Source organism: Pyricularia pennisetigena, chromosome 5 (assembly GCF_004337985.1).
Source record: "Pyricularia pennisetigena strain Br36 chromosome 5, whole genome shotgun sequence".
NCBI classification, from domain to species: Eukaryota; Fungi; Ascomycota; class Sordariomycetes; order Magnaporthales; family Pyriculariaceae; genus Pyricularia; species Pyricularia pennisetigena.
The window spans coordinates 3908264-3932416 of NC_043743.1; the positions used below are offsets into that span (position 1 = coordinate 3908264).

The window sequence follows — 24153 nt, forward strand, 5'->3', positions numbered from 1 at the left end:
GCGGCAGCCTTTGTTGTGCGTGTTAGGCGTCAGCCCCTTCTTTCTAGACTCGCGCTAGAAGGCAAGCAGGTTCATGTCGGTTAGACCTCTGGTTTCCGTCCGCACGCCCGAGGGCATACGCTTGCTAACCTTAATGAGGCCTCATCTACTGAACTGCTGCCGAATTATCAAGATCAAAAAGTTCCGCATCCTCATATTCTTCTATTTCATCGATAGCCACACGGAAATCGTTGCCTAGGTATGGAGCCAGCTTCTGTAAAAGCTTTTCTGCTCGAGCTGTTTGTCCTTGCGAGGCACACACTTTGATGGTATCGAGGCTAAAAGCCCGCATCCTGACAGTCGTTGTACTACGTGCAATGTGCGTTTCTGGAAGGGCTTGATGTTGCCTCTTCCAAGTCTTCCAAATTCTGTGGCTTTTGTCATCAAGCAGGAGCTTCACTGCTTGCTCAGCATTCGGTTTTGTAGGGTGGTGTAGCGCGAGATGGGCCACGTCGATGCCATGGTGTGAGTGGTAGTTTTCTACCTCAAACATCTGGCGGTCGAGGTTGTCTTTCCCAATAGTGTAAAACGATTCGAACAACCTTGGAGATGCCTTTGTGAGATGTTTCCACGCCATAACTGTAGATTCCCAGGCGACCTTTTGCCAGGTCGTCATGATGTATTTAGGTGGTTTTTCCTGTCTGTCCCATGGGAATGTCTCTTTGACCTGCTTCATGCAGGCATATGCGTTGTTCATACTCGTGGCGCCCTGGTATTTATGCTCGACAAAGGCACCAAAGAGTTGCACTTGTTTGAATTCCCGTTCCGTTATCGGACGGTCGTCGCGATCCTTGGAAAGCATATCCAACCAAACCCACACCGTCTTCTCCATCCCCTCAGCAATCATGAATGGGATGAGCTGTTTCAGAAACGGTAGCTGTTGGTTGCCGAGAAACGAGAAGTCTTTCTCTAAGCCCGATGACCGTAGCCACTCCACAACCCTCTGCCCAGCTGATGAGGACGCCATGACTGTGACAGGGTCCATTGCAGATGATTGCATTATCTGACGGCGTTTGGCTTTGAGACAACCGGCAGCGCGTATTGGAGTCATGAGCCCCCTGGCAGCTGCCTCCTCGAAGACATCCATTGGATCCCTCTCCCCTTGCACCCGCAGTGCTTTTGCCTTTGATGCATCGTAGCTGAATAGCGGATTTGAAAGAATTGAGCGGAGGTGTTGGCTGCCAAGCGACGCTCGAGGGGTTTCTGTATGAGAGGGCCGCGTCAATTTGAAAGTGGCTTCAAAAGCTTCAGCGGCTTTTCGTTGTGCCAAGTCTGGAGACTGTTCCGCCGGTAGTCCAAGCTCTTTATCGAGCTGCTTCCTGAAGGACTTTGTGATTATCCTGTACAGCTTCGTTTTTTCATTCTGGTCTAGAGGGAGAGGGTCGCGGTACGATTCGAAAATGTTCTTAATCAAGGCGAGCGGCCTTGTCGGCTTCATTGTCGGCTACAACGCGTTGTTGAGCTGCTGAATGTCGGGCTTTTTTATTCTGTCTTTTCGTGCACCAAGAAATATTCGCTTGCTATATTACTGTTGCCTTTGATGAACCGCGCACAGCCCGGTCTCATTGCTCTTCAAAACTGTTCAATTGAATCGTTGTCGAAATGGTGACATGCCGTAAAGAAATCATCTAACCAACAGCAAGGAGCTTCACGATTATGGTTCCACAATGACGAGGGGAAAAGAATGACCCACTTGACGCTGGCACGTGAACGAAGGAAACACCCGATATCCGCCACGATCAGGGTACGGTGCGCAATACGACAAGTGGTCCAGACTTGACCCCCCGTCCATCAGGCAAGCTGGACCTGCATGAGCCCGACTTGGAGATTTGTTAGGTTGTTCTCTAAGCTACGAAATAAATACTACTCGAGCCTCTGATTTGCTGCATATACCCAGTTCCATAATATATAAAAAAATTCGCCATTTCAATTGTGCTCATATGGTTCGGATTGGACCTGATTATGGAGTTTGAGTTGGGTAGCAATCAACTGCTCGCTGCCGCTTTTATGGGCGAATCAGGTCCTGTCGTCTGTTGTTTTGGCAGCACCCATGGCACTTGAATCATCATCTTCTGGGGCCGTCAGGCCGCATCGCGCCTGTTTCTGTGGTACTCAAGCACAGTGCAAGGCGTCAATCGACTGATGTGGCAGATTTGTGTACCTGGCGGGTTGGAAACTGCTTGGGGCATTTCTTTGGACGGTAAATACTCTCATGTTTTATTTTTTTATTATTTTTAAAAAAGGTTTGTCCAATCTGTATTGGTTTCCTTTGGCCTGTCAGTGGTAATGTCGTCTTTATGTTTGTTTACAGTGCAGTCGAATAACACATCCCTCCAAACCGAATCATAACAGCTTCCAAGAAGACGCCTTTTGATGCATGGGACGGGAGTCAAATTCCGTCCCCAGAAATTCCTGCCCGGGCATCAGCAGCAGCTCCACATAAAATGGGCAGAGTGGGTCGTCTGCTAGCTATCCCGCCAATCATAACGCATCACGACTGGAGCTGAGTTGGTTTGCTCTGCCCTTTTTTCGCCTCAGTCAGTGAAGGATAGGCTTCGCATCACGACTCCTTCCAACTCTCTTTTTCTAGCATCATCAATTCCTGCTGCACCACCGAACTTAGCACCCCGCCACATCTCCCGGGCGAGCTGCTGCCGACGATCGAACAGCTCGTTGCTTGCTTTATCGACACGCCTTTACCCTGGAGACTGGGCTAGCCGCACGCTTTCCCCAACGATCGGAAACCCTAAATCTGTGCGCATGCGACTCTTTACGTCAAGCTGATCCCGTCGTCGGTCTTGATCAACTTCCCTTTCATCATCATCTTCACACACACTTCAGATTCTCCCTCTCGGCATGTCTACTGAGGCACAAACCCGGCCGGCGGCCTCGCGTGGCAGAGGCGGCGGCCGTGGCGGTCGTGGAGGCCAGTCGCGTGGTGGTGCTCGTCAACAGACCAGAACCAACGGTGACAAGTTCGATTCACTCGATGCAATTGAGGACGAGGGTGAGATTGGCGAGCTGAAGAAGCTCTATGGCGCCAAGACGGCCTTGATCAAGGAGATGTTCTCGGACTGGTCCGAGGTCGACATTCTCTTCGTCCTTCAGGAGACTGATGGCGATGAAAACCTGGCTGTGACCAGGATTGCTGACGGTAAGCAAAAGCTCCACGTTTTCGTAGTCCAAGATACCGTTTCTTTTCTCTTGTTTCCCTTTGTATTTCTCCGCTATCTTTCTTTCTTCTCGTTTGCTTGTCCTGCCAGCCTCTGCTCAGTGGCTATGGTGATTTCTTGTCTTCGTAACTTCGTTCTCAACCCAAACTTGACGCGATCCTTACTGACCACATTGCATCAATTCAGGCCAAGCCTCTCAATGGGGTGAAGTCTCAAAGACCAAGAAGGATCGCTCAAAGTCCAAGGCACCCAAGGACGTGACATTCACTACTACTACTGGTGAAACCGCTCCAGGCTATAACAGACCCTCGCGGGGTGGACGTGACGGTGGTCGTGATGGTGGACGCGGTCGTGGAAGGGCCACGGAACGCGGCGGCCGTAGCACGCGTGGCCGGGCCGTTTCTGCTGGTGCGAACGGTACCCATAACGACAAGAGCAATGATCTCTCTGTTCCTACCGAAGAGTCCCCCGCCTGGGACAACGCGAAAGCCGATGAGACGCCCGCTTGGCCAAGCGCGACTACCGAGGCACCTGCCGCACCCAAGTCTACTGCTCCTCCCACTACTACCGCTCCTGCTCCTTCCAAACCCGCCGTCTCTACCTGGGCTAGCATGCTTAGACAATCGACTGCTCCTAAGCCTGCTCCCGTAAAACCCAAAGCTGCCCCCGCACCTCCGCCTGCCGAGACAGTTGATCCGCTCCCTGCCGCGACCGAACCCGCTGCTGAGGAGCCTGAACCTATCGAAGAGCCGCCCAAAGAACCCGTCAAGGAAGAACCGGCTCCTGAACCTATCCCCACTGTTGTGCCAGAGGTTGCACTCCCGCCTTCTCAGGATCAGTTGACAGAGACGAACCTGGAGCAGATCACAGATACTTCCCATCCTCCTGAGACCGAGACTGCCCACAGCGAGGCTGCTGATTCATGGGACCCTCGCACTGCTGCTCTCAGTGCCACCGCAACGCCTCTTTCTGCTTCTCAGCAGCAACACCAAAATGCGCAGTCCTCGAGGGCTGCCACCAGCGGTTTCGCAGCCACTGCGATCAAGGCTACGGAGCGTGCGGCTACCCGGACTCCGAGCTACGGCCGCAGGCTTCTCGATCAGGAGGAGGCTGTGCGCATGCCCACCAACCGCGAGGTTGACCGTGCCACGGTTCAGTTTGGCGCTCTGAACTTTAGCGGAGAGGAAGACATCGACGGCGATCGTGAGGAGCCTGAGACCAGGGCACAGCCCCCAGTCGACTCGCCTGTCTCGCATCCCCGCACTTCGCTTCCTGTAGCTCAGCCCGCTGCCGTTCCCGACTCTTTCGCTGCCCAGAAGCCGGTAGCTGCCCCTGCCGCCGCTACTCCTACGGTACCTGCAGGTATGCTTGCAACCCGACAGTCTCCTTGTTGTGTACGTTTTGCTGATTTACAGACCTCACAGTTCCATCTGCGATTGCTCCCCAGCAACCCGCTGCTATGGCTCAAGGTAAGTCTTTGCTGCTTCGCATGTTCCTGGGCCGCCACGACTGACTTATTTGCAGCAGCTCCCCAACAGCCCCCGATCAGCCAGCCTTCTCAGCCTCACCAAGGCTTTGGCCGTTTCGGCCAGGACCAACACTCATTCGGCCAGAAGCCTTACGATGCTTTCGGTCAACCCAACATGACCAACCCTCCCGCTGCCACTCAACATCAATACGATGGCTTCCAGGGCCAGGCCCCGGCTCAGACTCAGCCCCTCACTCAGGCTCCGGCTCCCGCAGCTGCTCCTGCCGCTATGAGCTCTGCACCCAACGACTACTCGTCATTTTACACCGCTGACCCATCTTCCAGGGCTCCCTACAGCGGTTACTATGGTAACAACTTTGGCCAGCAACAGGCCAGCCAGGGGCATCAGGATGGTCCTGGGCGCTCACTTGCTGCTTACAATACTTCTCAGGCCGACCCCTTGAGCCAGTATCCCCAGAGCGGCGCGCAAGCTCAGGCTTCGTCTCGCTTCGGCGCCGGGTCAGCCCTTGACTCTCAAAACAGCGGAAACAACACCCCGCAGCCGCCGGGTCAGAACCAGCAGCAGGCTGGCCAAAACACCCAGTCGCAAGCCCAGCAGGCTCAGCATCAGTACCCCTACGGAGGGCAACACCCGTACCAATACAGCCCTTACTATGCTGCCTACATGAACCAGCAGTACAACAGTGCCTACGGCCAAGGAGGTTACGCCAGTGGTCCCTACGGCTCCAAGGGTGGTGTTTACGGTCAACCCACTCAATATGGAATGAACCCCCCGTATGACCACGCATCCACCGGAGCGAGTGGATTCGGCCAGTCCTCGCTGCACCGCAACGACAGCGGGCTGGGATCTGGCCTCGACTACGGTCGCGCCTCGGCCCAGTCTGCCAATCAGCAGGGCCTCGGAAGCGGTGGTTTCGGCGGAGGTGTGCATGATAACTTTGGCCGTGGTTCGTCATACCAGTCCCAGGCCGGCCAGGGCTTCAACAACCCAAGCCAGCAGGCGGCTAACGCCCCGTCAGGCAATGATGATCTGAAGCCCTTTGGCGAGAAGGCTGGCAGCGGACCCAGCCCCTCTATCAGCGGCGCTCGCCCCATGTCGGCTGCCAACAACGCGCAGTCTCAGCAGGGCCTCCCGCCCTCGCAATCCGGCCAACAGGGTGCCGCAGGCATGGGTGGTTACGGTGGCTACCCGGGCCATCTCCAGCAGCAGGGACACCACATCGGCCAAACCGGCGCAGGTGGTTTCGGTGCTGGTGCCGGACAACAGGGACATGGTAACAACCCCTATGGTGCCTACGGTAACCAGGGTTTCGGTGGCAGCTACTACGGAGCGCAACCCCGTGGCTGGGGCAACAATTACCATTAGGCCTGGATCCAAGATCAACTCGCACCGGTTGATAAGTTGCGTACCCAATGCGGAAGATGAATACGCTCGGATCGGATTGTTCAGCGAGGGCAATCGGCCGCAATGTCTACAGTCGCATAAAATCCCATTGGCAACTTCTACGTCGAGATGCAATCTCGAATTGCTAAGCCTAATTGAATACGAGAAATGATGGGTCTCACAATGGGTCCCATCCTCGACCCTTCTTTCTTTTTTGTTTTTTTTTCTGTTTGCTGGGTTCATATCTTAACGATCTTCGACTTGGTTCTCTGTTCAATGGTTAAGGGGCTTCTCAGATTTCTTGTTTGTACAATTGATTAACTCTCTACTCGGAAATCGGTTGGGGGGGGTGGTAGGGTCTTTCGACACAAAAGAACTGAATCGATTCAAATTGGAAGATGCATGATTGCTTGGGCCATCTCATTTGGTGTGTTTTTCTTGACAAAAATTCATTCTTCTCCTTTGGCCACCTGTTTTTCGTGTATCATTTCAAATGGAAGGCAGTTGGATGGTTAAAAACTGAGTGCTCCTTGGTTGGTGGATTTCACCGGCCGAACTTCCCACAAGGGTTGCCGAATCAAAAGCTCGTCAATTCATTGAAGCATGTGATTTCTCCCTTCTTCCCGATGATATGAAGCATTGCCAGTCGCTCGTTCTTGTACTTCTCCGGCAGCATACTCGGCTGTCGTTAACCGACCCTTCAACAGCGGGGCTTTCCTAATAATCAAACGTGGGTGAATTAAACTGAGCGGTTTTACGGGGTCCCTTTCACATATCTGTCGCTCAGGTCTGGCGGAATTCGGGGGAATGAATACCGCTACCTTGTAAACACATCATGGACCTCAGACAGGTCCAGAGTATTTCTGGCTAGATAGTCAGGTTCACGCCGGATAGTTTTGTAGGAACCTTGGTGTCGCGTTTGCATCTATGATTTGCGCTTATATGTAGACCTAATCCCGAGATACGGGCTTTACTCAGAGCTTGAAGTTGGCATTGGTCTTCTCCCATCCGTGCAAGTTTGGCTCCATCTCAGCAACACGTTCAACCAGGCGCTGCTTCAGTGGGCGTGCTTTGTCGGTACACAGTTCGTACATGGTCGTTATGTTGAACAGCAACGTGTGGGATGAGAACCCAGAATCGACCATGGCCTCGAGCATTTCTCGCCCCTGCACATGAAAAGAGCGTCGTTAGCAAGCTCAATACGCTCCGTATCACAAATCGGATCACGATCACAGCATTGAAGTCCTTACCTGCGACATTTTCCCCACATATAGCAGACATGCCGCCATGTTGACCGCGACCATCTCGTCGTTGGGCAGGTCCTCCCTCAACTCGCCCCAAGTAGCAAGCGCAGCATCATAATCCCCGTCTGCCATGTCGCACAATGCAGAGATGACCTTGTCCTGCGTCGCATCTCCCTGCACCTGATTGTCGACACACCTGCGTGCGGCATCGACATCGCCCAGATGAAGCCACAGCAGCGCCTTGGCGGTAGTCAGCTTGCCGCTAGCGCCATGGTCCACGAGCGTCTCGAGGTGCGCAGCGGCGCCGGCCAGGTCGTCCATCTCGATCAGCGCACCGGCAACCTTGAGTCCCAGCTCGGCGAGGCGCTCCTTGTGCAGCTCCCGTGCGCTGTTATCGTGGACTGCGGATGCATGAGCCAGCCGGGCCCGGGCCTCGCGGGCCAGCTCGTAGTAGCTCATGACAGAGCGGCGAGGGTCGCCAAAGCCGAGAGACTGCAGACGAACTGCCAGAACACGCAGCTCCCACGGTACCAGATGCTCAGGTGGCTCCTCGAGGGGCGCGTGCAGGAGGCTGGGGTTGGGGCTGCGAAGAGGCCCCGGTCCGTCGATGGCCAGACCCAGCCCTGGAGAGCCTACCCCTGAGACCGACGAGGCCACCGGTTGGGCAAGGTAAAACGGCGATTGCACATCCTCCAGTGCCTTGACCTCCTGGGCAGCTATGGGCGTTGCATCGATGAGGGTCAGACATGCGAGACGGGTGTGGATCAGCGAGAAGATGCGGGCGTGGTCGTCCGACGCGGGGGGATCATGGCCCGCAGTACCAGTGAGCTGCTGCACGGCGGCTACCGCTGCGGCGCGAAAGTGACCCTTTGAAAGGAGTTCCGGGATTGGCGTGTCGGGCGCCGGCTGGTGGGGGGAGTTGCGGAAGGCGGCAGGAACATTTTGCGGGCTGATAGTGTGGTAGATCTCTGGGCGAAGGAGGAAAGAAAAGTCCTTTTTGGGAAACTGAGGTGTCAAACGCGGAGACGGTCCTGGACCTGGAGACCTGGCTGGAGATCTAAGGCCCCGGGGACTGAGGATGTTTGGTGATGTTGGCCTCAAGCTACTGCCGGGAAGATTAGGATCCGGCGAAAGAAAAGTTGCCGCCACATCACTTGGCTTTGGTGAGCTAAGTGAGATGCTGTGTAACAGATCAGCTGGAGGTTTTTTTTCGGTTTGGAAATGGGAGACAAAACACATGATCATTCAGAACTCACTCGTCGACATCCAAGGGACCCTTGGTTGTTGATCGCGGCCTCGTCGCTAAGTACATGAAAGGTCAGTAGTGGACCCGAATGCGGTTGAGAATAGAAAACAGGATGGATAGTGATCATGTAATTGCATACGTTTAGGTATTGACTTGTTTCGTGCATGGGCCCTCACGGGGATCTGGTGAGGCTTGTCCATTTTGTGTGTTTTATTGGAAAGCGAAGACTGTTTCTCGAAGTAGTTCCGTCTTCCAACCCAGACAGAATCACATACAATGAACCACAACTTCCTTGCCCATCGATCGATCACCTTTGCCTAGTGTCCACTTTTCGGTCTGGGCCCACTTTTAGAGTTACTCCCCTCCACTTCCAAGGATCCCCTAAGCTCCTGCCCATCTTGAAGTTCCTGACCAGCACTCCTTTTCTGGATCAGAAGGTAATGCTTACTCTCCAACAAGGTGCAGTAATCAGCTCCTTCATTGTGTCGGCGTGTGTAAAGCTTTCTTACTTCGGCTCGATGCCAATCTGGAGTAGGTACTTACCTATCTAGTTAGCACCCAATTGAGCAAACGAATGAAGCAGCAGCAGGGGTTGCAGCCCGCAGGAAACGGAAGTTTTAGGAAGGAGCTTAGGTCCCCGAATTTATCTACAGTAGTACAACAAACGTTCAGTCGACATGCCTTTCTCAAGTTTTGATGGCGGCTTTCATCCTTATTATTCTCGCGGATCTGCTGTTAGGTGTCGCCAAGTCTAGCGCTCGATTCAGCGACCTCCATAAGCCATTTCCGGTAGGTCGAAGATGTTAACTCTGTCTTGAGACAGAAGTGAAATACGGTCTTCTGCAGATCAGACTACTTCGCCTCCATAAAACCTAGACTAGAGGCAACTTTCTACCCTACTTTTAATATTAGCTTTACTCCCCGGACAGCCTCGATCATCATCCTGAGCAACCATGGAAAAAACGCTATGCTATCGCACAACATGGGTGCGGTGCTTGCGGCAAGACGGTCGGCTTGCTCCGTTGCCAGGGCTTTCAGGTTGCTTACTACTACAACCAGGAGCATCAAAAGCAACACCGATCCCCTTGCAAGGCAGCCTGCGAAGCCATCAAGAAGACTCGGAAGGAGCTTGGCCGAGAGGAGACCCAACTCCGTTCTAGGCCCACTGACGACATGTTCCCGAATCAAGCCGGTCATTTTTGGGGGATCCCTGATACGCGTGACTACATGAGGGCCCGGTTTGCTGCAGCCCATGCCCTTCTTAAAGCAACGTTGGCGCTTCAATGAAGGCAATGGACCATTGCACAGATATAATACGCCTCTGCCGGAGAGGCAACCTCGGTGTGAGGTACGTTATTCCTTTTCTGAATCTACGCCTCGACTTGGAACAGGAATGCTACGCCTTTCTGAAGTGGTGGGCCACCAACCTGTTCGGTTGGGGTGATGTAAACCTGCCGCACGTCGATATCCGCAACGCTGACGCTTTTGAGCCTGTGGACAACATCATTTCCCAAGATGCGCGTTACACATCTTGTTGTACTCACTCTTCTTAAGCTACGCCTCTACCTGGATCTCGATTCTTATGAGGTCAACAACATGCACTACTGGTTTGATTATCTAAACCTGAGTCGCTTCCAAAATCCTCACCAACTCATAGATCAGATCGGGAAACTTGTCAGGTTGAGGTTTCTACCCTGGAGCCTTATGTTTTCCATGATTCTAAGGCTCAAGAATTAATATTTGGAACTCTGCCAAACCGTCCATGATGCAAACGCGCACATCTGACCCGGCATAGTGGATCGAAGCGCAGAGCCGATACTGCCTGAGTATTACAGCGGCGGCTCTCCTGAGGAAGCGGACTTCGTGCTTTGCACATGTCAGGCGTGCTTGGGTTGAGACAGACGGTATCATGAGCATGATCGATGGCGACACAGCTGTACTAGGCCCCGTCTACAAAGGCTTGGGTAGTGTAGTGGATGTTTATAGCAGTGACTTCACAGGACGACGAAAATATGCCGCTATACTTTGTCTCGAGCAGAAGTATATGTTTGCCGAGATCTACGGCTCTCCTGTGCTTCAAATCCACTATAAGGCTGCTTCGGTTCGACTACCCGCCGCGGCCAAGGATCCCCTCGAGCTTCACCGAGGCGGCCCGCTCCCACCTGGCATACTCGTGGTGGATGGAGCCATCGCCCGTCATAGGAAGCTTCTGTTCCGTATTATTGACCTACTTCACGTCGTACCCGTCGTTGTCGCCGGCTGCTTTGGCACCGACTTGGAAACCGGCGAGCTTGAACGGACGTTCACCACCATTGGTTTGCCCCGGAAACGCGGATCCTACGGCGATGGAACACTGAGGCTTCGACGAGGTGCTGCTGTTCACATTAGCGGTTACCTATCTTCTGCTTACACGCAGAGGGCTCAGGTTCTTGCTAATGTTGAGGAATCAGCTGTCTGGTACGTAAATGACGAGTTACCCCATCAAGCTTCCGCTACAACCACAAAGGTTGGGAAGGGTACAGTGGGATATATCGGGGATGTGAATACGTTGGCTGGATCTATGTCTGTCATCATGGCCCTGTGTGGACTTCGAGTGCGGCTGGATCCGGGGCTCAAGGACCTCCCTTCAGAGTCGAACATCCCAGGAACGTATTGGAGCGATGTGCCCTAGAGAACTTGGTACACCTTCTATTTGGGCATTTTAGAGTCGGTTAAAGTGGCCATCAGTCGGTACAAAGGCTTATCTTGTCAATGTCTTGCAGGCGTGTTACTTCCTCTTAGGACGGACTTAATGTGGAAATTTTGAGGGCAACGTATATTAATTTAGTTGGTTGCCTAGCAAGGTAGCACAAAATGACCGACTATACTTCTTACATGTAGATTAGCACCACTTATGCAGAGCTCTATCGGGTGACGTGAGGTTGGTTGGCTACGTAGGTGTATGTCAACGAGGACTCCTTTGACATTCGGATATGAACCCTCGGCTCCACTAGCGCCGATATAACTGTTGGTTTTTTTTAGACTAATTGGATCTTTACATCTCTCGAGAATCACAGTCATTACATCTCCTTTCCGCATATTCTATTTCAACCAGTGTTTGTAAGCATCTACTGTCTCGGGTTGGAAACTTGGCGAGGTCAGCTGCAGGTTCGATGGCGACTTAGAGGCGCAATGTTCCTGAGAAGCGGATTCTTATCATCAACGCTACCAAGACTGTCTAGGTGTCTATCTTTTACCTTGTCCGAAGTGGTAGGCTAACTTTTACGCAACAAACACTGGTACATGGAGGCCAACATCAATGGGCGCACTCATCATTCGGGCCCGAAGGTAGTACTTCTAATAGGTAAAAACACCGCCAACCAGTTTTAGTCACGGAATACATGCGAGCAGGATCCGACGACGATGTGGCTGTACTGCTTCTAGTGCGGCTATGGGGGCTGTCATAATAATACGAAGGACCCAAGGATTCATCGACCAGCTTGCGACGTTGATCAGGATTGTATATGCACATATATCCTGAGACATGTATAAATATATCACCATCTCCTTTTGTCGTCTTCGGAGGATCAAGGTGAGTAGAGATAGTATCGCCAATCATTGAACGAACTGCAGACAGAAAACAACTATACCGGAACTTGCACCTTTCAGAATGGCCAGCTTTTACAGCGAGAGCCGCAAAGAAAGGGGCTCGGGAAAAAAAGAAAAAAAAAAAAAAAGATGAACAGTACCCTAGCCTCGCATGTCGGACGCAATACGATAGTTGACCGCGTTCTCGTGCCTGACTTCATTCTCATCTGCGTATCTCTGGCTCTTGACTAGAAGATCATCCAAGGCCTTCAAGTATCTGATCAAGACCGGGATTATCTGCTGGTAGTCTTGGAGTGGAACCCGGTGTTTATTCGCTAACGTTCTTTCCCACGCATGCCGCTCCTCACCAAATACAGCCCTGAATTCCATGTCCAATCAAGCTCCGGCACGGCAAGGTCCGTCCTGTCGCGCAGCTCGGCAAATTTCCCCTCGTTGTCCTACATCGGCACGCGCGGATTCTTGCCGACGCGCGACAGCACGGCTGCCCACGGCGTACTGCATCCTGCAAGAGCAAAAGGCGCCGTTGGAGGTTTTTTGACTACGTGAGAGATGTGTTCCACAAGATACCGGCTGCGGAGGAGAATAAGTGAGATGGAGAGCAGCACACGGAGCTACCACATGCAGCACAGATGTGAGAAATAAGGTCAAAGTAGGGCGGCTGGTCGTGCCGGATGATCTACTACCTAGGTAGTAGATATGCCATTCCTTGCTGCCAGGTTGGGCGACTTGAAACAAGAACCACATCTCAAGTTTGGCAGGCCTGTCTTGTCACCTCCTCCAACCCATGGCACTACTCGAAACAATTTTGGCGTGCATTGCAGGTATACTTATTATACATAGCACGCCTGTGGCCAACAATGCATTAGCCGAGTGGCAAGCTCTTTGCAATTTGGGGTTGCAATTGGCCTATCAAAGGCCAGATAGTATTCCACCCCGACAAGGTAGCGTCCTAAAGGTCAATATTGATTCAATCAATAGATATTGCTACTTCACCACGTAACTCCTGGGTCCATCAAATCAAAATCAGATTTTGCCCTGAATTGGTTCGTACGACTTTGACCAAAATTGCATGCAGGTCCGAGAAATACCTTTATTTTTCCGCCACCGTTTAAACCTGCCCTGTACCAAACAAAACCCACTCCCACGGGGGGGGGGGGGGGGGGGGGGTTGATGTTACGCCGGAGGTCACATCCATGTCCGAGCGAGGCCAGGAGGCATCTTAAGGCCAAGAAATTCTGGACCTGCGCGATTTCATGGGCAATTCTCCAAAGTCCACCAACACATACCAATGGTAAAGGCAGGAGAAAAGGGGGACGAGCAGAGAATTCCATGATAAGAAAATACAAGGGTTGTTTTGAGTTGTAAATAGCTTAAGCAGTCATGGATCGGAAGAACACTTGCTTCCTCTCTCTCTCTCTTTTTTGTTATGGGTTGTTACAAATCAGGTCTTGGCTAAACGGTTGTGCCACAAACAGAAGAGAGTGAAAAAAAAAAGAAAAAAAAAAAAGAACAGCATAATGTATCGACCTCACTTTGTGGCATGCATTACGTTTTTGCTTTCTAACTGGATGAGGCAGCTTTTGTCGGTATCAACGGTCACCTTGCCAGGCAGGTAATGTTTCCACTTGATAGGGGTCAAGGCCCGGGGAATTTTGGGCATGTCAAGAATTGACTGACTGTGCAGCTAAAACGAACAGCGACAACCTATGGAAAGGTGGAGAGGAAGGAGAACGACAGGTTGTTCACTCACCAAACATGAATTCGTCGGAATGGCGGTAGTTAGGTAGATCTAGCCATGAGAGTTACAAATAGACCTGGATCCCAGAGATAATTGTGTTGTGGAATGGAGACACCGCTAAATAACGTTAGAGGGCCTATGAAAAGCTTCAAATTTAGCTTGCGGAGGCTGGTTCACCTACGAAAATGATAATTATCCCAAAAGAGACAAAAAGAGGTAAGATTTGCACAAGTCGAGTGGATGTGTGTTGCAAGATCAGCAGCAACAGCGTGAAGCTTGGACGAAAAAAAAAAAAAAAAAAAAAAAAAACAGGGCTTTCCTCAGCCTCCAATGCTGGTCGCGTTTTCTTCCTAAATCAGGCCCCCCCCCCCATGGGGTCGGAACGGTGGATGGCGACACGTGAAAGCAGAATAAAAGTGCTGTTCCTTACTGGCTTGACAAGGAAAACAACCAGAGAAAACTCAATTCAAACCATTAACCTACGGATAAACCAGGAACATATCGGAGGCGAACAAATCTCTTGACAAGGGCAGTCGTGGGCGTGACTCGCGAGGGTATGAAGAAAAGTCTTGGCAGAGTGTCAGTGTGTTGCACAATCAACATGCCCTTCTCTTTGTTTACAATTATAACCGGCTCCTCGACTGTAAGCAGGTAAGCTCCCTTAACATCTGTATTATTGCTGGATAAAGCGAGGGAAAAGAAAAACAGCGATGGTACAGTTCTGTAATACCCCTGGGGCCCTCCTCGATTGTGACTTCCATACGGAGAACTCAAAGCGCGCCAAGAAGAAATCGAAATGGTTAGTGTCAAGCATTTTTACAGGCCTAGGCAATGTCTTGGCCATACGGAACAATGCCTGAATAATGCAACCTAAGCACCCTTCGGATCGACGAATTCGAGTTGGCCAAGAAAAGAGAAGAAGTCCAAGAAAGAAAGCCAAGTTCATCAATGCTTGATCGTGTCGCAAGCCCTCGATACCAGGGCTGATAATCATGGGAATTTGAATCCTTTTCACCATTCTTGCCTGCAATTGTTGATTGGGGAAAAGGGAACCAGCATTGAAACTTGGTGGACCTCAACCCTAGCTTCGCGCAAGATCTTGCCTATCGTAGCGTAGTAAGTACCCTGATATCCACGGGATTAAAAGAGTGTATTTCTGTTTTGTACTAGCGCAGGAACCGTTCGTTACCTTACCTACCTACTTCGTATGTGAGTACTGTACTTACTTAGCTTACTTACCTACAGCACTCACTGTCTTCATTCAACGAAAAGTGCCCCGCCCGACGTAGCTTCTGTGCCTTACCGTAACTTGCCTACCCCTCTCTATTACACATCGCGTCTACTGCACTCAATGACTGATGGTTGGAGTCAATACCATCCCATCTATCTCCAGAGCTAAGGACAAGAATATGGGTGCCTTGTGACGCCCTGCCGGGTGAGCTGAAAGGCTTGCTCCAATCTACCATCACGCATATTACCAACCGGACCTAAATAAGCAGACTTTTTTGATGGACTCGTGAATCTCCCCTGCCTTACCCTCACCACGAAATAAGTTCCGGGCCCAATCCCTCCCCTCAGCCTTTGGGGGCCCCCCCGCTCGTTATCCGTGTTTCAATACAAACCCAAGACCTGTCCAGGGGGACCGCTGTCAACGACCCCCGGAAAATACCACAGGCACCCACCGCTACACCTACGAGACCCCGGCTCAATGGCGGGACCTGCAAAGGCTTGATACCAAAGCCCAGACAATTGGCATCTCTTGGCGCTGCCGCACCTGGTAGCATGTGCACCGCGAGCGCGACGTCGTTCTCCGGATGGCGACAATCCCTTTGGCTGCCGAGTAGGTTTAGACCTTTGCGCTCCAGGATGGGCAATCGTTGGTTTCCTCTCTTTTGGCTAGGAGGAACGATTCATGCGAATCTAAAAGCTCCCATGTCCTCCCCCATCTGAAGGTTCTCTGCTTTAGGTTTTGTTTTCTATTTCTCCTTGTGTCTCTTCTCTCTGTCTCTACTTTCTTTCTCCTCTCTTTTTTTTTTTCTTTCTCGGACATCCATCAGCTCAAAAAAAAAAAGGTCTCTACTCCCTGGTGGTGCAGCTCTAATATCTGTCCGGTCTTCGGCTTATATCACCCTTCTTCCGAGCTGAGCTCCAACTATTGAGACAGCGTCTCTCGTTATCGACACCAACCAACCTTGAACCACCTAATATCTTATACACATCAACAAACAACCCGTCACCATGGTCTCTCAATCGTTCCTCCTCAGGCTGGCTGCCCTCTGCGCCGTCGTCAATGCCGCCCCGCTCCCGCTTAACATCAATCTTGGCGCTTACTCACCTGCCCTGGTGGTAGGTGATGGTGCTATTGAATTCGAAGGAGCCGCAGGCAAAAACGGTGTTGAGTCTATCATCAACACCCTGCAAGGTGCCGCCGTCGCTGGTGGCGCACGTGCTGCTGCTGCCGCTGCCGAGGGTGCCACTCAGCCCGCCACAGCCAGCCAGGCTGCTGCAGCTCAGCCTGCCGCCCAGCAGCAGGGTCTCGGTTTGGGTGCTAAGGCCGTCGAACCTAGCATTCTCAATGAGAAGGTAGGCTTTCCACATTAAACCCCTTTCCGTTCATGTGTGTTTTGGCTTCTTCACCCATTCACTGTGTTTGAAAAGCCGTCGAACGTAACTGCAGGCTGACAGTATCCCTCACTGGAGAACTAGGCATCTCTCCCGTTACCCGGCGCCGCCCCATTGGGGCCCCGCTCGGAGGAAGTTGAGGTCGAGGACGAGGCCGAGGCCGAGGGAGACGACGAGCAGTCCGCTTCGGCTCCTCTACAGAAGAGACAGAACGCTGGCTTCCAGGCAGCACTCAACTTCGCCGAGACCGCCCTAACCAAAGGTCCCAAGATAGAGCTCGGCACCCACCACGCTGGTGTTGGTATCATTGTGGACAACAATGCGGGTGCCGGCCGTGGTGTCCGTTCTCGCTAAATTGGCCTTATGGTTGGATTTTTTTTTTTTTTTTTTTGCTGCGCATAATAAAGCTGTGTATATTGTATTAGGGCCGAGGAGTTTTTCGCGTGCTGGGTTTTGTAGGTTTTGGGCTGTTACAAAAGGCGTACCTAGATGAACTCTCTTTTTTCCATAGATACCTCCAAGGTACGAATCCCAGAACACAAAAGCCCAGACACCATCAGCTATTCAGAGCTCGTATACCCTTCACCTTGGGCATGCGACCATTGAGCATTGGATGAGTCTACGTTGGTAGTGGGTTGGAGTAATAAAAGACAGACAATTGACATGTTGGTGTGTCGATGGCAGCTCATGTTCATTAATGATTGATAACCCACCTAAACGTCCGAAAAATGGGCAAAATCATAAACAAGCCCGGCCATGGTTCAGGACGGCTGGTGTTTACGTTCCATCAAGCGGCAACTGATTCAACCCCCATGGAAAACAAAACTTATTAACTGAGGCTTTTCTCTCTCGCTCTGATTCAGCCCCCATGATGAACAGAGAAATATCCCCTGGGGCCCTAGGAGACATGAATGCGTCTATACGCCCTCCCCTTCGCCACACACTTTTTTTTTTCTTTTTTTTTTTTTGCATGTGATATGAAGGCTTTTGCTTGAACGAGTAGTAAGCCTGAAACGGTGCCATTTTGCCGGAAGCCCGAGATTAGTTGGATTTCTTTTCTTTCCTATTATCGTCAACCTACTACAGAACGCTACGTCATATCTTTTATTTATTTTTTCATCTTATACAATATAAGACAGACCCTTGTACTATCCTTCATTAGAACTAAATCATCTACGAACACAAGTCGGATGGTGGCTGCTGACATCTGCGTAGCTGGCAAGGGCATACATCACTACTGCCTGGAGTATATGGGAATGGTGGGTTCGTCGAGCACGATTGGGTCTTTGCTGACTAGCGGGTGTAAACTCTTGCCGATCTCTGCAATGGCAACAGTGCCCATCCAACTGACCATCGGAGGCGCCCTCACCCTGGCAGACTCACACACAAACCCAGCCACGTCCTGCTCGGCACGACAGAACGCGGCTGCAGGTTCCAGCTCGGCCCCTTCTTCCCTCAAAGATCGTCGGTCTGAGCAGCAGATGACAGAAGGGGAAGGAAAAAAAGCATCTGGGCTTTGCCAGTACAGTCACTGACAGTTTCTGACCACCCGTTAACGACTTGGCCTTTTTCCAAAACCTCTCTCGCACGCCTCCTTAGTATCTCGACGGTCTCTCCTGGAGGAGGAGAGTCCAAGGCCGAGCTGGCTACGCAGCTTTACCGTCTCCGATATTTCGTCCTAGCGGTCAAGAATGGCGTTTGATAAGTAAGGCAGCGACGCTCCATAAGGTCAGCGTATCTCACCACCCAGGCTGGTAACTTCTGCAAGTTGGCGGCTCGGCGTCGTCTCGCCGGTAACCTGAGCCGTGGGAGTCGGCTCATAACCATATCGTGGGTGACGTTGCCCGGTAAATTTATCTCAATGTTGAGCAGACGTGTCGTTGCCCCAGTTTTGCCATCTACTATAAAATAACAAGCAAGAAAAAAAAAAGAAAGCCATGCTGGATATTGGCGAAGTGCTCTTGACGGTGGTATTGAGAATAATGCTAGTGGATGTCAATACATCTTGGTTAAAGGGAGACAAATCAATGGAATATATGGATGATACCGCAAGTAAACCATGCTATACCACCTACGTTCTCGACGAAGACTTTTATGAACTTGCGTTTCATCATTCGTTTGTACAATTTGGGCTTCTGTTGATTGAAATTAAAAAATCGACAGGTTGATTATCCATGAAAGGAATAGTGAGGCGAGCCATGGTTGAAACCAGTGATTCAGATATGTCAATGACCATGAGAGAGAGGTCTGCTAGACATATTGGGCGAAAAAAAAGGTATCGATGTGGCAACATGGTTGCGCAAATGGAAAGAAATAAGAAAAAGTGAGAGCATTCAACGATTTCTCTTTTTTTTTTTTTTTTTTTTTTTTTTTTTTTTTTTTTTTTTTTTTTGTCGCGAACCCAGATCCCGAGTCCGTTGCCAGCTCAAATATTCAAATACAAAATAACCCACTGGTGTCCTTGAGCAAAGGGACCCATAGGTACATGCTATGATCTGCACGGCCGAGTCGGCTCTAGCAAGATCTACTGAATATACAAAGAACATACCCAAACTCGGGATAATTTGCAAGTCTTGCAGGGGCAGAAGCAAGGAACAGAAGCCGCCAAATCGACTCGATGTGCTGGTGGGACACGACAAACCGCGAAATGGTAGGGTACCACAAGCAGGCCCGAGATTGCGTGGGAAAATGGGCAGCCGAGCCAATTTGTGGTACTGCCGCTCAACATAAGCAAAGCCTCTCTGCTCTTCATCATCAAGGCTGAATGAGGAACAAGAAAAAAAAAAGTACATATGGGTATGCAGATCAACAGCACGGCTCAAAAAACAAATCCCCCCTAGGTAACTACCTATTCTCAAGACGCACGCTACCCAAGACGCACCGTTGGGTGCTTGCTTTCCGGGTAATACGCACCACCTGGCGACTTCCAAGTTCCAATAGTTAAGCGAGGCCACAAGAGATAGGCAAGGACAGTACGGGAGGGAACAGGCATGTATGTATCTTCACCTGACAGGTCCAGCTACGGAAATAGCTTTCTTACCTTAGCATCCATTGTGGGGGCGGGCATTGGGCCTCGGTGCAGCAGAGCTGCAGAGGTAGAGATGGATGGATGCCTGACCTGGCCCCATAAGACCCAACAGCTTGGTTGAGGCTCAAAATAAAAGAAATAAAAACCACCACCCCCCCGTCAACGACAATCAACACAATTGTTAGAGTCTTTTGTTGCGTTGCGACCAAGTCCAATCACCATGATAAAATATGCGTATGTAGTAGGGACAACATCAGCTCGACAGCGCTGTACAATACCAAAGCAGCAAGTTCAACCGAAAGCTAGATAAATTGCATGTATCGGAGCAAAATAAAGGAACATGTTGTGAAAAACACCAACAAGTTTCCTGCCTAATCCGCCTTGTCATCGTCGCCACCGGCCGCCGCGACTTCAGCGTACGAGTCTCCGTCCTCGGCAGCTCCTTTGGAGACATTGACAGGAGTACCCTTGGCTGGAACATCATCCGCGGCGTCCTCGGCAGCATCGTCATCATCTTCGGCCTCCTCGCCATTCTCACCGTTCTCCTCCTCAGCGGCGTCGTCGCCATTCTCCTCTTCGGCGTCTTCGTCGTCGGCATCCTTAGTGGGCGCCTTTTCATCCGAAGCGACATCTGTCTTTTGTTTCTTGCTTGGAGGGGCATGGTCTGCGAGAATGCGCCAGTCAGCAGGTTGCTTCAGGTAGAGGGATGTGAGGTTGTAGGGAAATTGGTCGATGGCTCGGATGCGCAAATCACAGGTCTACGTACCGGTCGTGCCATTCTCGCCAGCATCATCGCCGTTCTCCTCTGCATCTTCCTCTTCTTCTTCTTCCTCTTCGCCATCGTCGTCGTGCTCCTCTTCATCCTCGTCGCTCACATATCTAGCAGCCGGAAATTGTTAGTACCAAACTGTGCGCGATAGAATAGCCCAATGGAGAAAATCTTCTTGAGCCCTCAGATTGAAGGTAACGCATTTGAAGGCTATCAAGCTGAGACTTTTGGATCTGAACTGGCCCCGGGACACAATGCCCCCCTTCTTGAGCGCAAAGCTGTCCCATGCCGGCGCATAGACGGCGCATAACAAAATAGAGAAAAGAAAAAGGAGGCGAATAGGGGTACAGCGTATGGTCTACTTACTCTTCTTCCTCCTCGTCATCACTGGGGAGAGAAACAAGCTCTTCATCTTGCTTTCGCTTGCGGGACATGGTGAAAAGTAGAATAAGTAAAAGTCAATTGGTAGTGTTTATGGCTAGACAGAGCTGGTTGAGCTGTATCAGGCAAGAGTAATAGCAGGTGCGAGTGAAAAACTGGGTGTTATACGGGGGAAAAGAAGGAAGAACAGCTGGAGACGGGTGGAAGATCGGGGGTGTTGTTGGTCAGATGTGTGGGAGGTCCAGGGGTAAGCTGTTGCGCAAAGTGCCAGAAAATGGAGGGAGGTGGGTTGCGCAGCAAGCCAGAAGGGGGAACAGACAGACGGGCGCAGAGGGAGAGAGAGACAGAAGGAGACGAGGGGAAGCTAGCTCCAGCTCCCCTCCCAAGCGCTTGCGTCAGGGTTGGCTACAAGCTGTTGCTGCCATGTCCCGGCTGCGCCATCAGAGGCTGGCCCAAAGCACCCATTAGGTAAATCGGGCCAAAGTTGCGGGTGACCTTGAATTGGTCCAAGGTTATCGTCAAGATGACGGTATCTGGTACCTCCATCCCAGACCCACCTTGGGGTGGTAAGGTCCAAGCTCCTGAGATCCGGGTAGGCTGGATGAATGTGGAGAAGTGGATGGGATGTTGCGCGTGCAATCAATCATGTTTGATGGAAAGGCTACCACTAGGTAACTGCATGTTTGCCTGGTGGCTAAGGTACCGATTTCTCATGTTTAGGGTGGCTGGAGGGTTCAAGCTGCAGACAGGGTCGAAAAGACGCCACACACGGCATAAGCAATTGAAAGGGAGCTCCGGAGCATGAGAAGCAATCACACAAGCACAGACCCCTTGTAAATCTCTGTCTGTTTACAGTAGGCACTTCGTACTTGGTTGCTTTTCCTTGTTGTGCTCGAGCTGGATCGGACCCGTTGAGAGGCAAAGACAGCCAAGCAACGAGGTAAGCAGTAGCAAACCTAGGCAAGTAGCTAAACCGTCGATGATGTGATTGGTGAGGAATAGACAGCTTTGACCCACGTGCTGGAAAGCTCCGTGTATCTCAAGCGGGGGTATCGCAGTTCGCAGTTATCGCGATTGACGTCGGCATGTCAGTGAGATTCCACGGCTGGATATTTTCCGTCTGTAACTACTGTGCAGTTGATTGGTAGTATGAAATTATTCCATGGAATTGATCGCAGTGGAGAGACAATTGTCGAACAGGAGCCCAACCTATGGAGACAAAGTGTACCGAGTACGGTACGCAGCAGAGCTGCACGTAATAGAAGCTGCAGTGGATCGGCAAGAATACGGAGTATTACTTGCAAGATAGGTAGGTGGTACATACAGTATAGAGGAGTACATTAAGACCTCGGTCAAAAACGCCACACTACCGGTACGCGTCCCAGCGCTTGACTCAATAAACCATTTCCCGTCCTAAGCCAACGCGTCGATTATGGGAATTGCACTATTTGGCAGAATGTCAGTTGTACGCACGCACCATTCTCTCGGTACAAACGCCAAAAAGATAAGAGGTTTAACTGCCTAACAATAAGGCACCTGCGCCTAGGTGTCCGCCTAACACAACCTTGCTGGAGCACAGTCAGTCAACGAGTGCTGTCTTTGATCAATTAGGCGTAAGCTAGCTCTCCCAACAAGGCAGCCAAGATGTTGGCTTCAACTTGACCGATACTTTCCCCTTTGGAGTCAGAAGACGAATTTGGAAGGTGTCCTCGTTTTGATTTAGGTTAGCAGCAGCAGCAGCAGCAGCAGCAGTAGCAGTGCGGTGATCGAATACAGACTCGACCTGCAATATTTGTGGATTCATTTGTTTTGTCTTTGTCGTGGCTCAAGCCAAGATTACCAACCGTATCCCAGTTATTTGTCGAGGCTGTCATCCCGTCACAAAAGCCACTCGGAGATTCGATCACCCACTAACGTAGGGCCGGACCCCGAACGGGGAAATGTCAAAAAGGAAGGTTGTGCCACTGATGCCATCAAATACACCTGCGAATTTTGACTGCATAGAAAACTACATCAAGTAGGCAGGACAAAGGGCAAAAAGTTGCATGCTGTGACAGGTTTTGAGTGTGCGTAGGAAGGGAGACGGAGTGGGGAAAACTGCCGTCACCACGTTCTTTTTTTTTTTTTTTTTTTTTTTTTTTTTCCCTCTTCTGAACCAATACCTAATTCCGGATTGCAACCCCGGGAGCCCCGAGACCTCGTTTCTGGAGTGGAGAAACAGACTTTTCAACCCAAGCAAACATTGAAGTTTGAATCTCCACTGATAGAATTGTTCTCTCGCCGTTCAAGATTCCATAAATCATCTCGCCAATCCTCTTTACTCGATCGGGTACCTGCCGAAAACATGGTCTAATTCGCTACCGTTTGCTAAGCGCACAAGATGTACTGTACATACTGTATATCCACAGCAATTTCGGAAGGCGTCTTCGAGAAGATCTTGTGGAGCGGATACCTACGATAGACTTAAAAGGAACTTGATAGAGGGAGCTTTTCGCTTGGGTTAGATGGTGGCTGACAAGGTATACGTGATGGTTGTCATTAATGACCGCCGCTCAGACTTGCGAATTGGAGACAGATTTCTAGGCAAAGGGGGAAAAGTTGGTGGCCGCCCCTCCGGGTGGGTGGGCCAGCACGGAAGGGGCCTGTCAATCATGGCCATCTTGCATCTCGGCTGCTTCAGGTCGAGCGTCCGCTCTTTGATTTTGAAACCCAACTTTTGAACAGATTCGAAGGGGGCAAGACAGGCCAGAGGCGAATGAATACTCACTCATCGACATGCACGAGACTGGGCAAACATGTAAATCAATCTCTAGTCTAGGCCTGGGAGTTCCGGGTTTCCGGAACGCAAGGAGAGGAATACTGCAGATCATGTTCTGTCCTCTCCAGGTAATCGCAGCGCAAATTCGCGTGCCTGCCAAGCAAGGCCTCATGATGGAGGTTAGGTAGTATTGTACTGCACTTCGCATGTTAGGTAGTCAGCTTGCAGAGCAATAGGGTTTACATGCGCGTCCCCCTATCCCTTTGAGGATAAGCTTACTTTATAACGGGGTACGAGTATTACTATGTACTTGGTCGTAGTAAACTGTGTTCTTTGCGTTGTCACAACACCGACTGACCAGTCAGGTACCAAATGGATCCAATATCAGTAGCTTCGCTTCTCGCACACAGTAGATAGATCGAAAATGAGATACTCCATGCCTCACGGGATGTAGGCGAGGTGCGGAATCGGCACCCAAAAGCACTCGGTGAACGAGCTAACCTGTACAGTAATAACGAAATACTGTAGTGACGGCTGCAAAAGAAATGACCACACTCAACCTAGATAACCTCGAGGCCTCGCTAGTACGGACTTGGGCGATGGGTAACGCCCTAGCGGGCAGCTTGTCATACTGGGTCCAATTTACGGAACGAGTTGACAATCCTCATCTGTGTTGCCTGCCGCGGGCCGGCCA

At 51.1% G+C, this 24153-nt stretch overlaps 7 protein-coding genes across 7 annotated transcripts; 4 read left to right on the forward strand and 3 right to left on the reverse strand.

Moving 5' to 3' along the window:
* Positions 1-145: 145 nt before the first annotated feature.
* On the reverse strand, positions 146-1477 carry PpBr36_09028 (uncharacterized protein; the record flags this gene model as incomplete). Its single annotated transcript, XM_029896152.1, has 1 exon — positions 146-1477. The coding sequence occupies one exon, from the start codon at positions 1475-1477 to the stop codon at positions 146-148; it is 1332 nt and encodes a 443-aa protein (XP_029747285.1).
* Positions 1478-2895: 1418 nt separating this feature from the next.
* Positions 2896-6067, forward strand: PpBr36_09029 (uncharacterized protein; the record flags this gene model as incomplete). Its single annotated transcript, XM_029896153.1, has 4 exons — positions 2896-3193; positions 3399-4574; positions 4628-4681; positions 4740-6067. The coding sequence occupies 4 exons, from the start codon at positions 2896-2898 to the stop codon at positions 6065-6067; spliced, it is 2856 nt and encodes a 951-aa protein (XP_029747284.1).
* Positions 6068-7059: 992 nt separating this feature from the next.
* On the reverse strand, positions 7060-8775 carry PpBr36_09030 (uncharacterized protein; the record flags this gene model as incomplete). The annotated part of the gene is made up of 4 exons (XM_029896154.1): positions 7060-7251; positions 7336-8509; positions 8586-8631; positions 8715-8775. The coding sequence occupies 4 exons, from the start codon at positions 8773-8775 to the stop codon at positions 7060-7062; spliced, it is 1473 nt and encodes a 490-aa protein (XP_029746665.1).
* Positions 8776-9867: 1092 nt separating this feature from the next.
* PpBr36_09031 (uncharacterized protein) lies at positions 9868-11246 on the forward strand (the record flags this gene model as incomplete). The annotated part of the gene is made up of 3 exons (XM_029896155.1): positions 9868-10068; positions 10091-10162; positions 10371-11246. 3 exons carry the CDS (start codon positions 9868-9870, stop codon positions 11244-11246), a joined length of 1149 nt encoding a protein of 382 aa, XP_029746666.1.
* A 4893-nt stretch (positions 11247-16139) lies between these two features.
* PpBr36_09032 (uncharacterized protein) lies at positions 16140-16877 on the forward strand (the record flags this gene model as incomplete). Its single annotated transcript, XM_029896156.1, has 2 exons — positions 16140-16484; positions 16608-16877. 2 exons carry the CDS (start codon positions 16140-16142, stop codon positions 16875-16877), a joined length of 615 nt encoding a protein of 204 aa, XP_029746667.1.
* A 971-nt stretch (positions 16878-17848) lies between these two features.
* Positions 17849-18225, forward strand: PpBr36_09033 (uncharacterized protein; the record flags this gene model as incomplete). The annotated part of the gene is made up of 2 exons (XM_029896157.1): positions 17849-17991; positions 18123-18225. The coding sequence occupies 2 exons, from the start codon at positions 17849-17851 to the stop codon at positions 18223-18225; spliced, it is 246 nt and encodes an 81-aa protein (XP_029746668.1).
* Positions 18226-19922: 1697 nt separating this feature from the next.
* Positions 19923-20754, reverse strand: PpBr36_09034 (uncharacterized protein; the record flags this gene model as incomplete). Its single annotated transcript, XM_029896158.1, has 3 exons — positions 19923-20215; positions 20318-20430; positions 20687-20754. 3 exons carry the CDS (start codon positions 20752-20754, stop codon positions 19923-19925), a joined length of 474 nt encoding a protein of 157 aa, XP_029746669.1.
* Positions 20755-24153: the final 3399 nt, after the last annotated feature.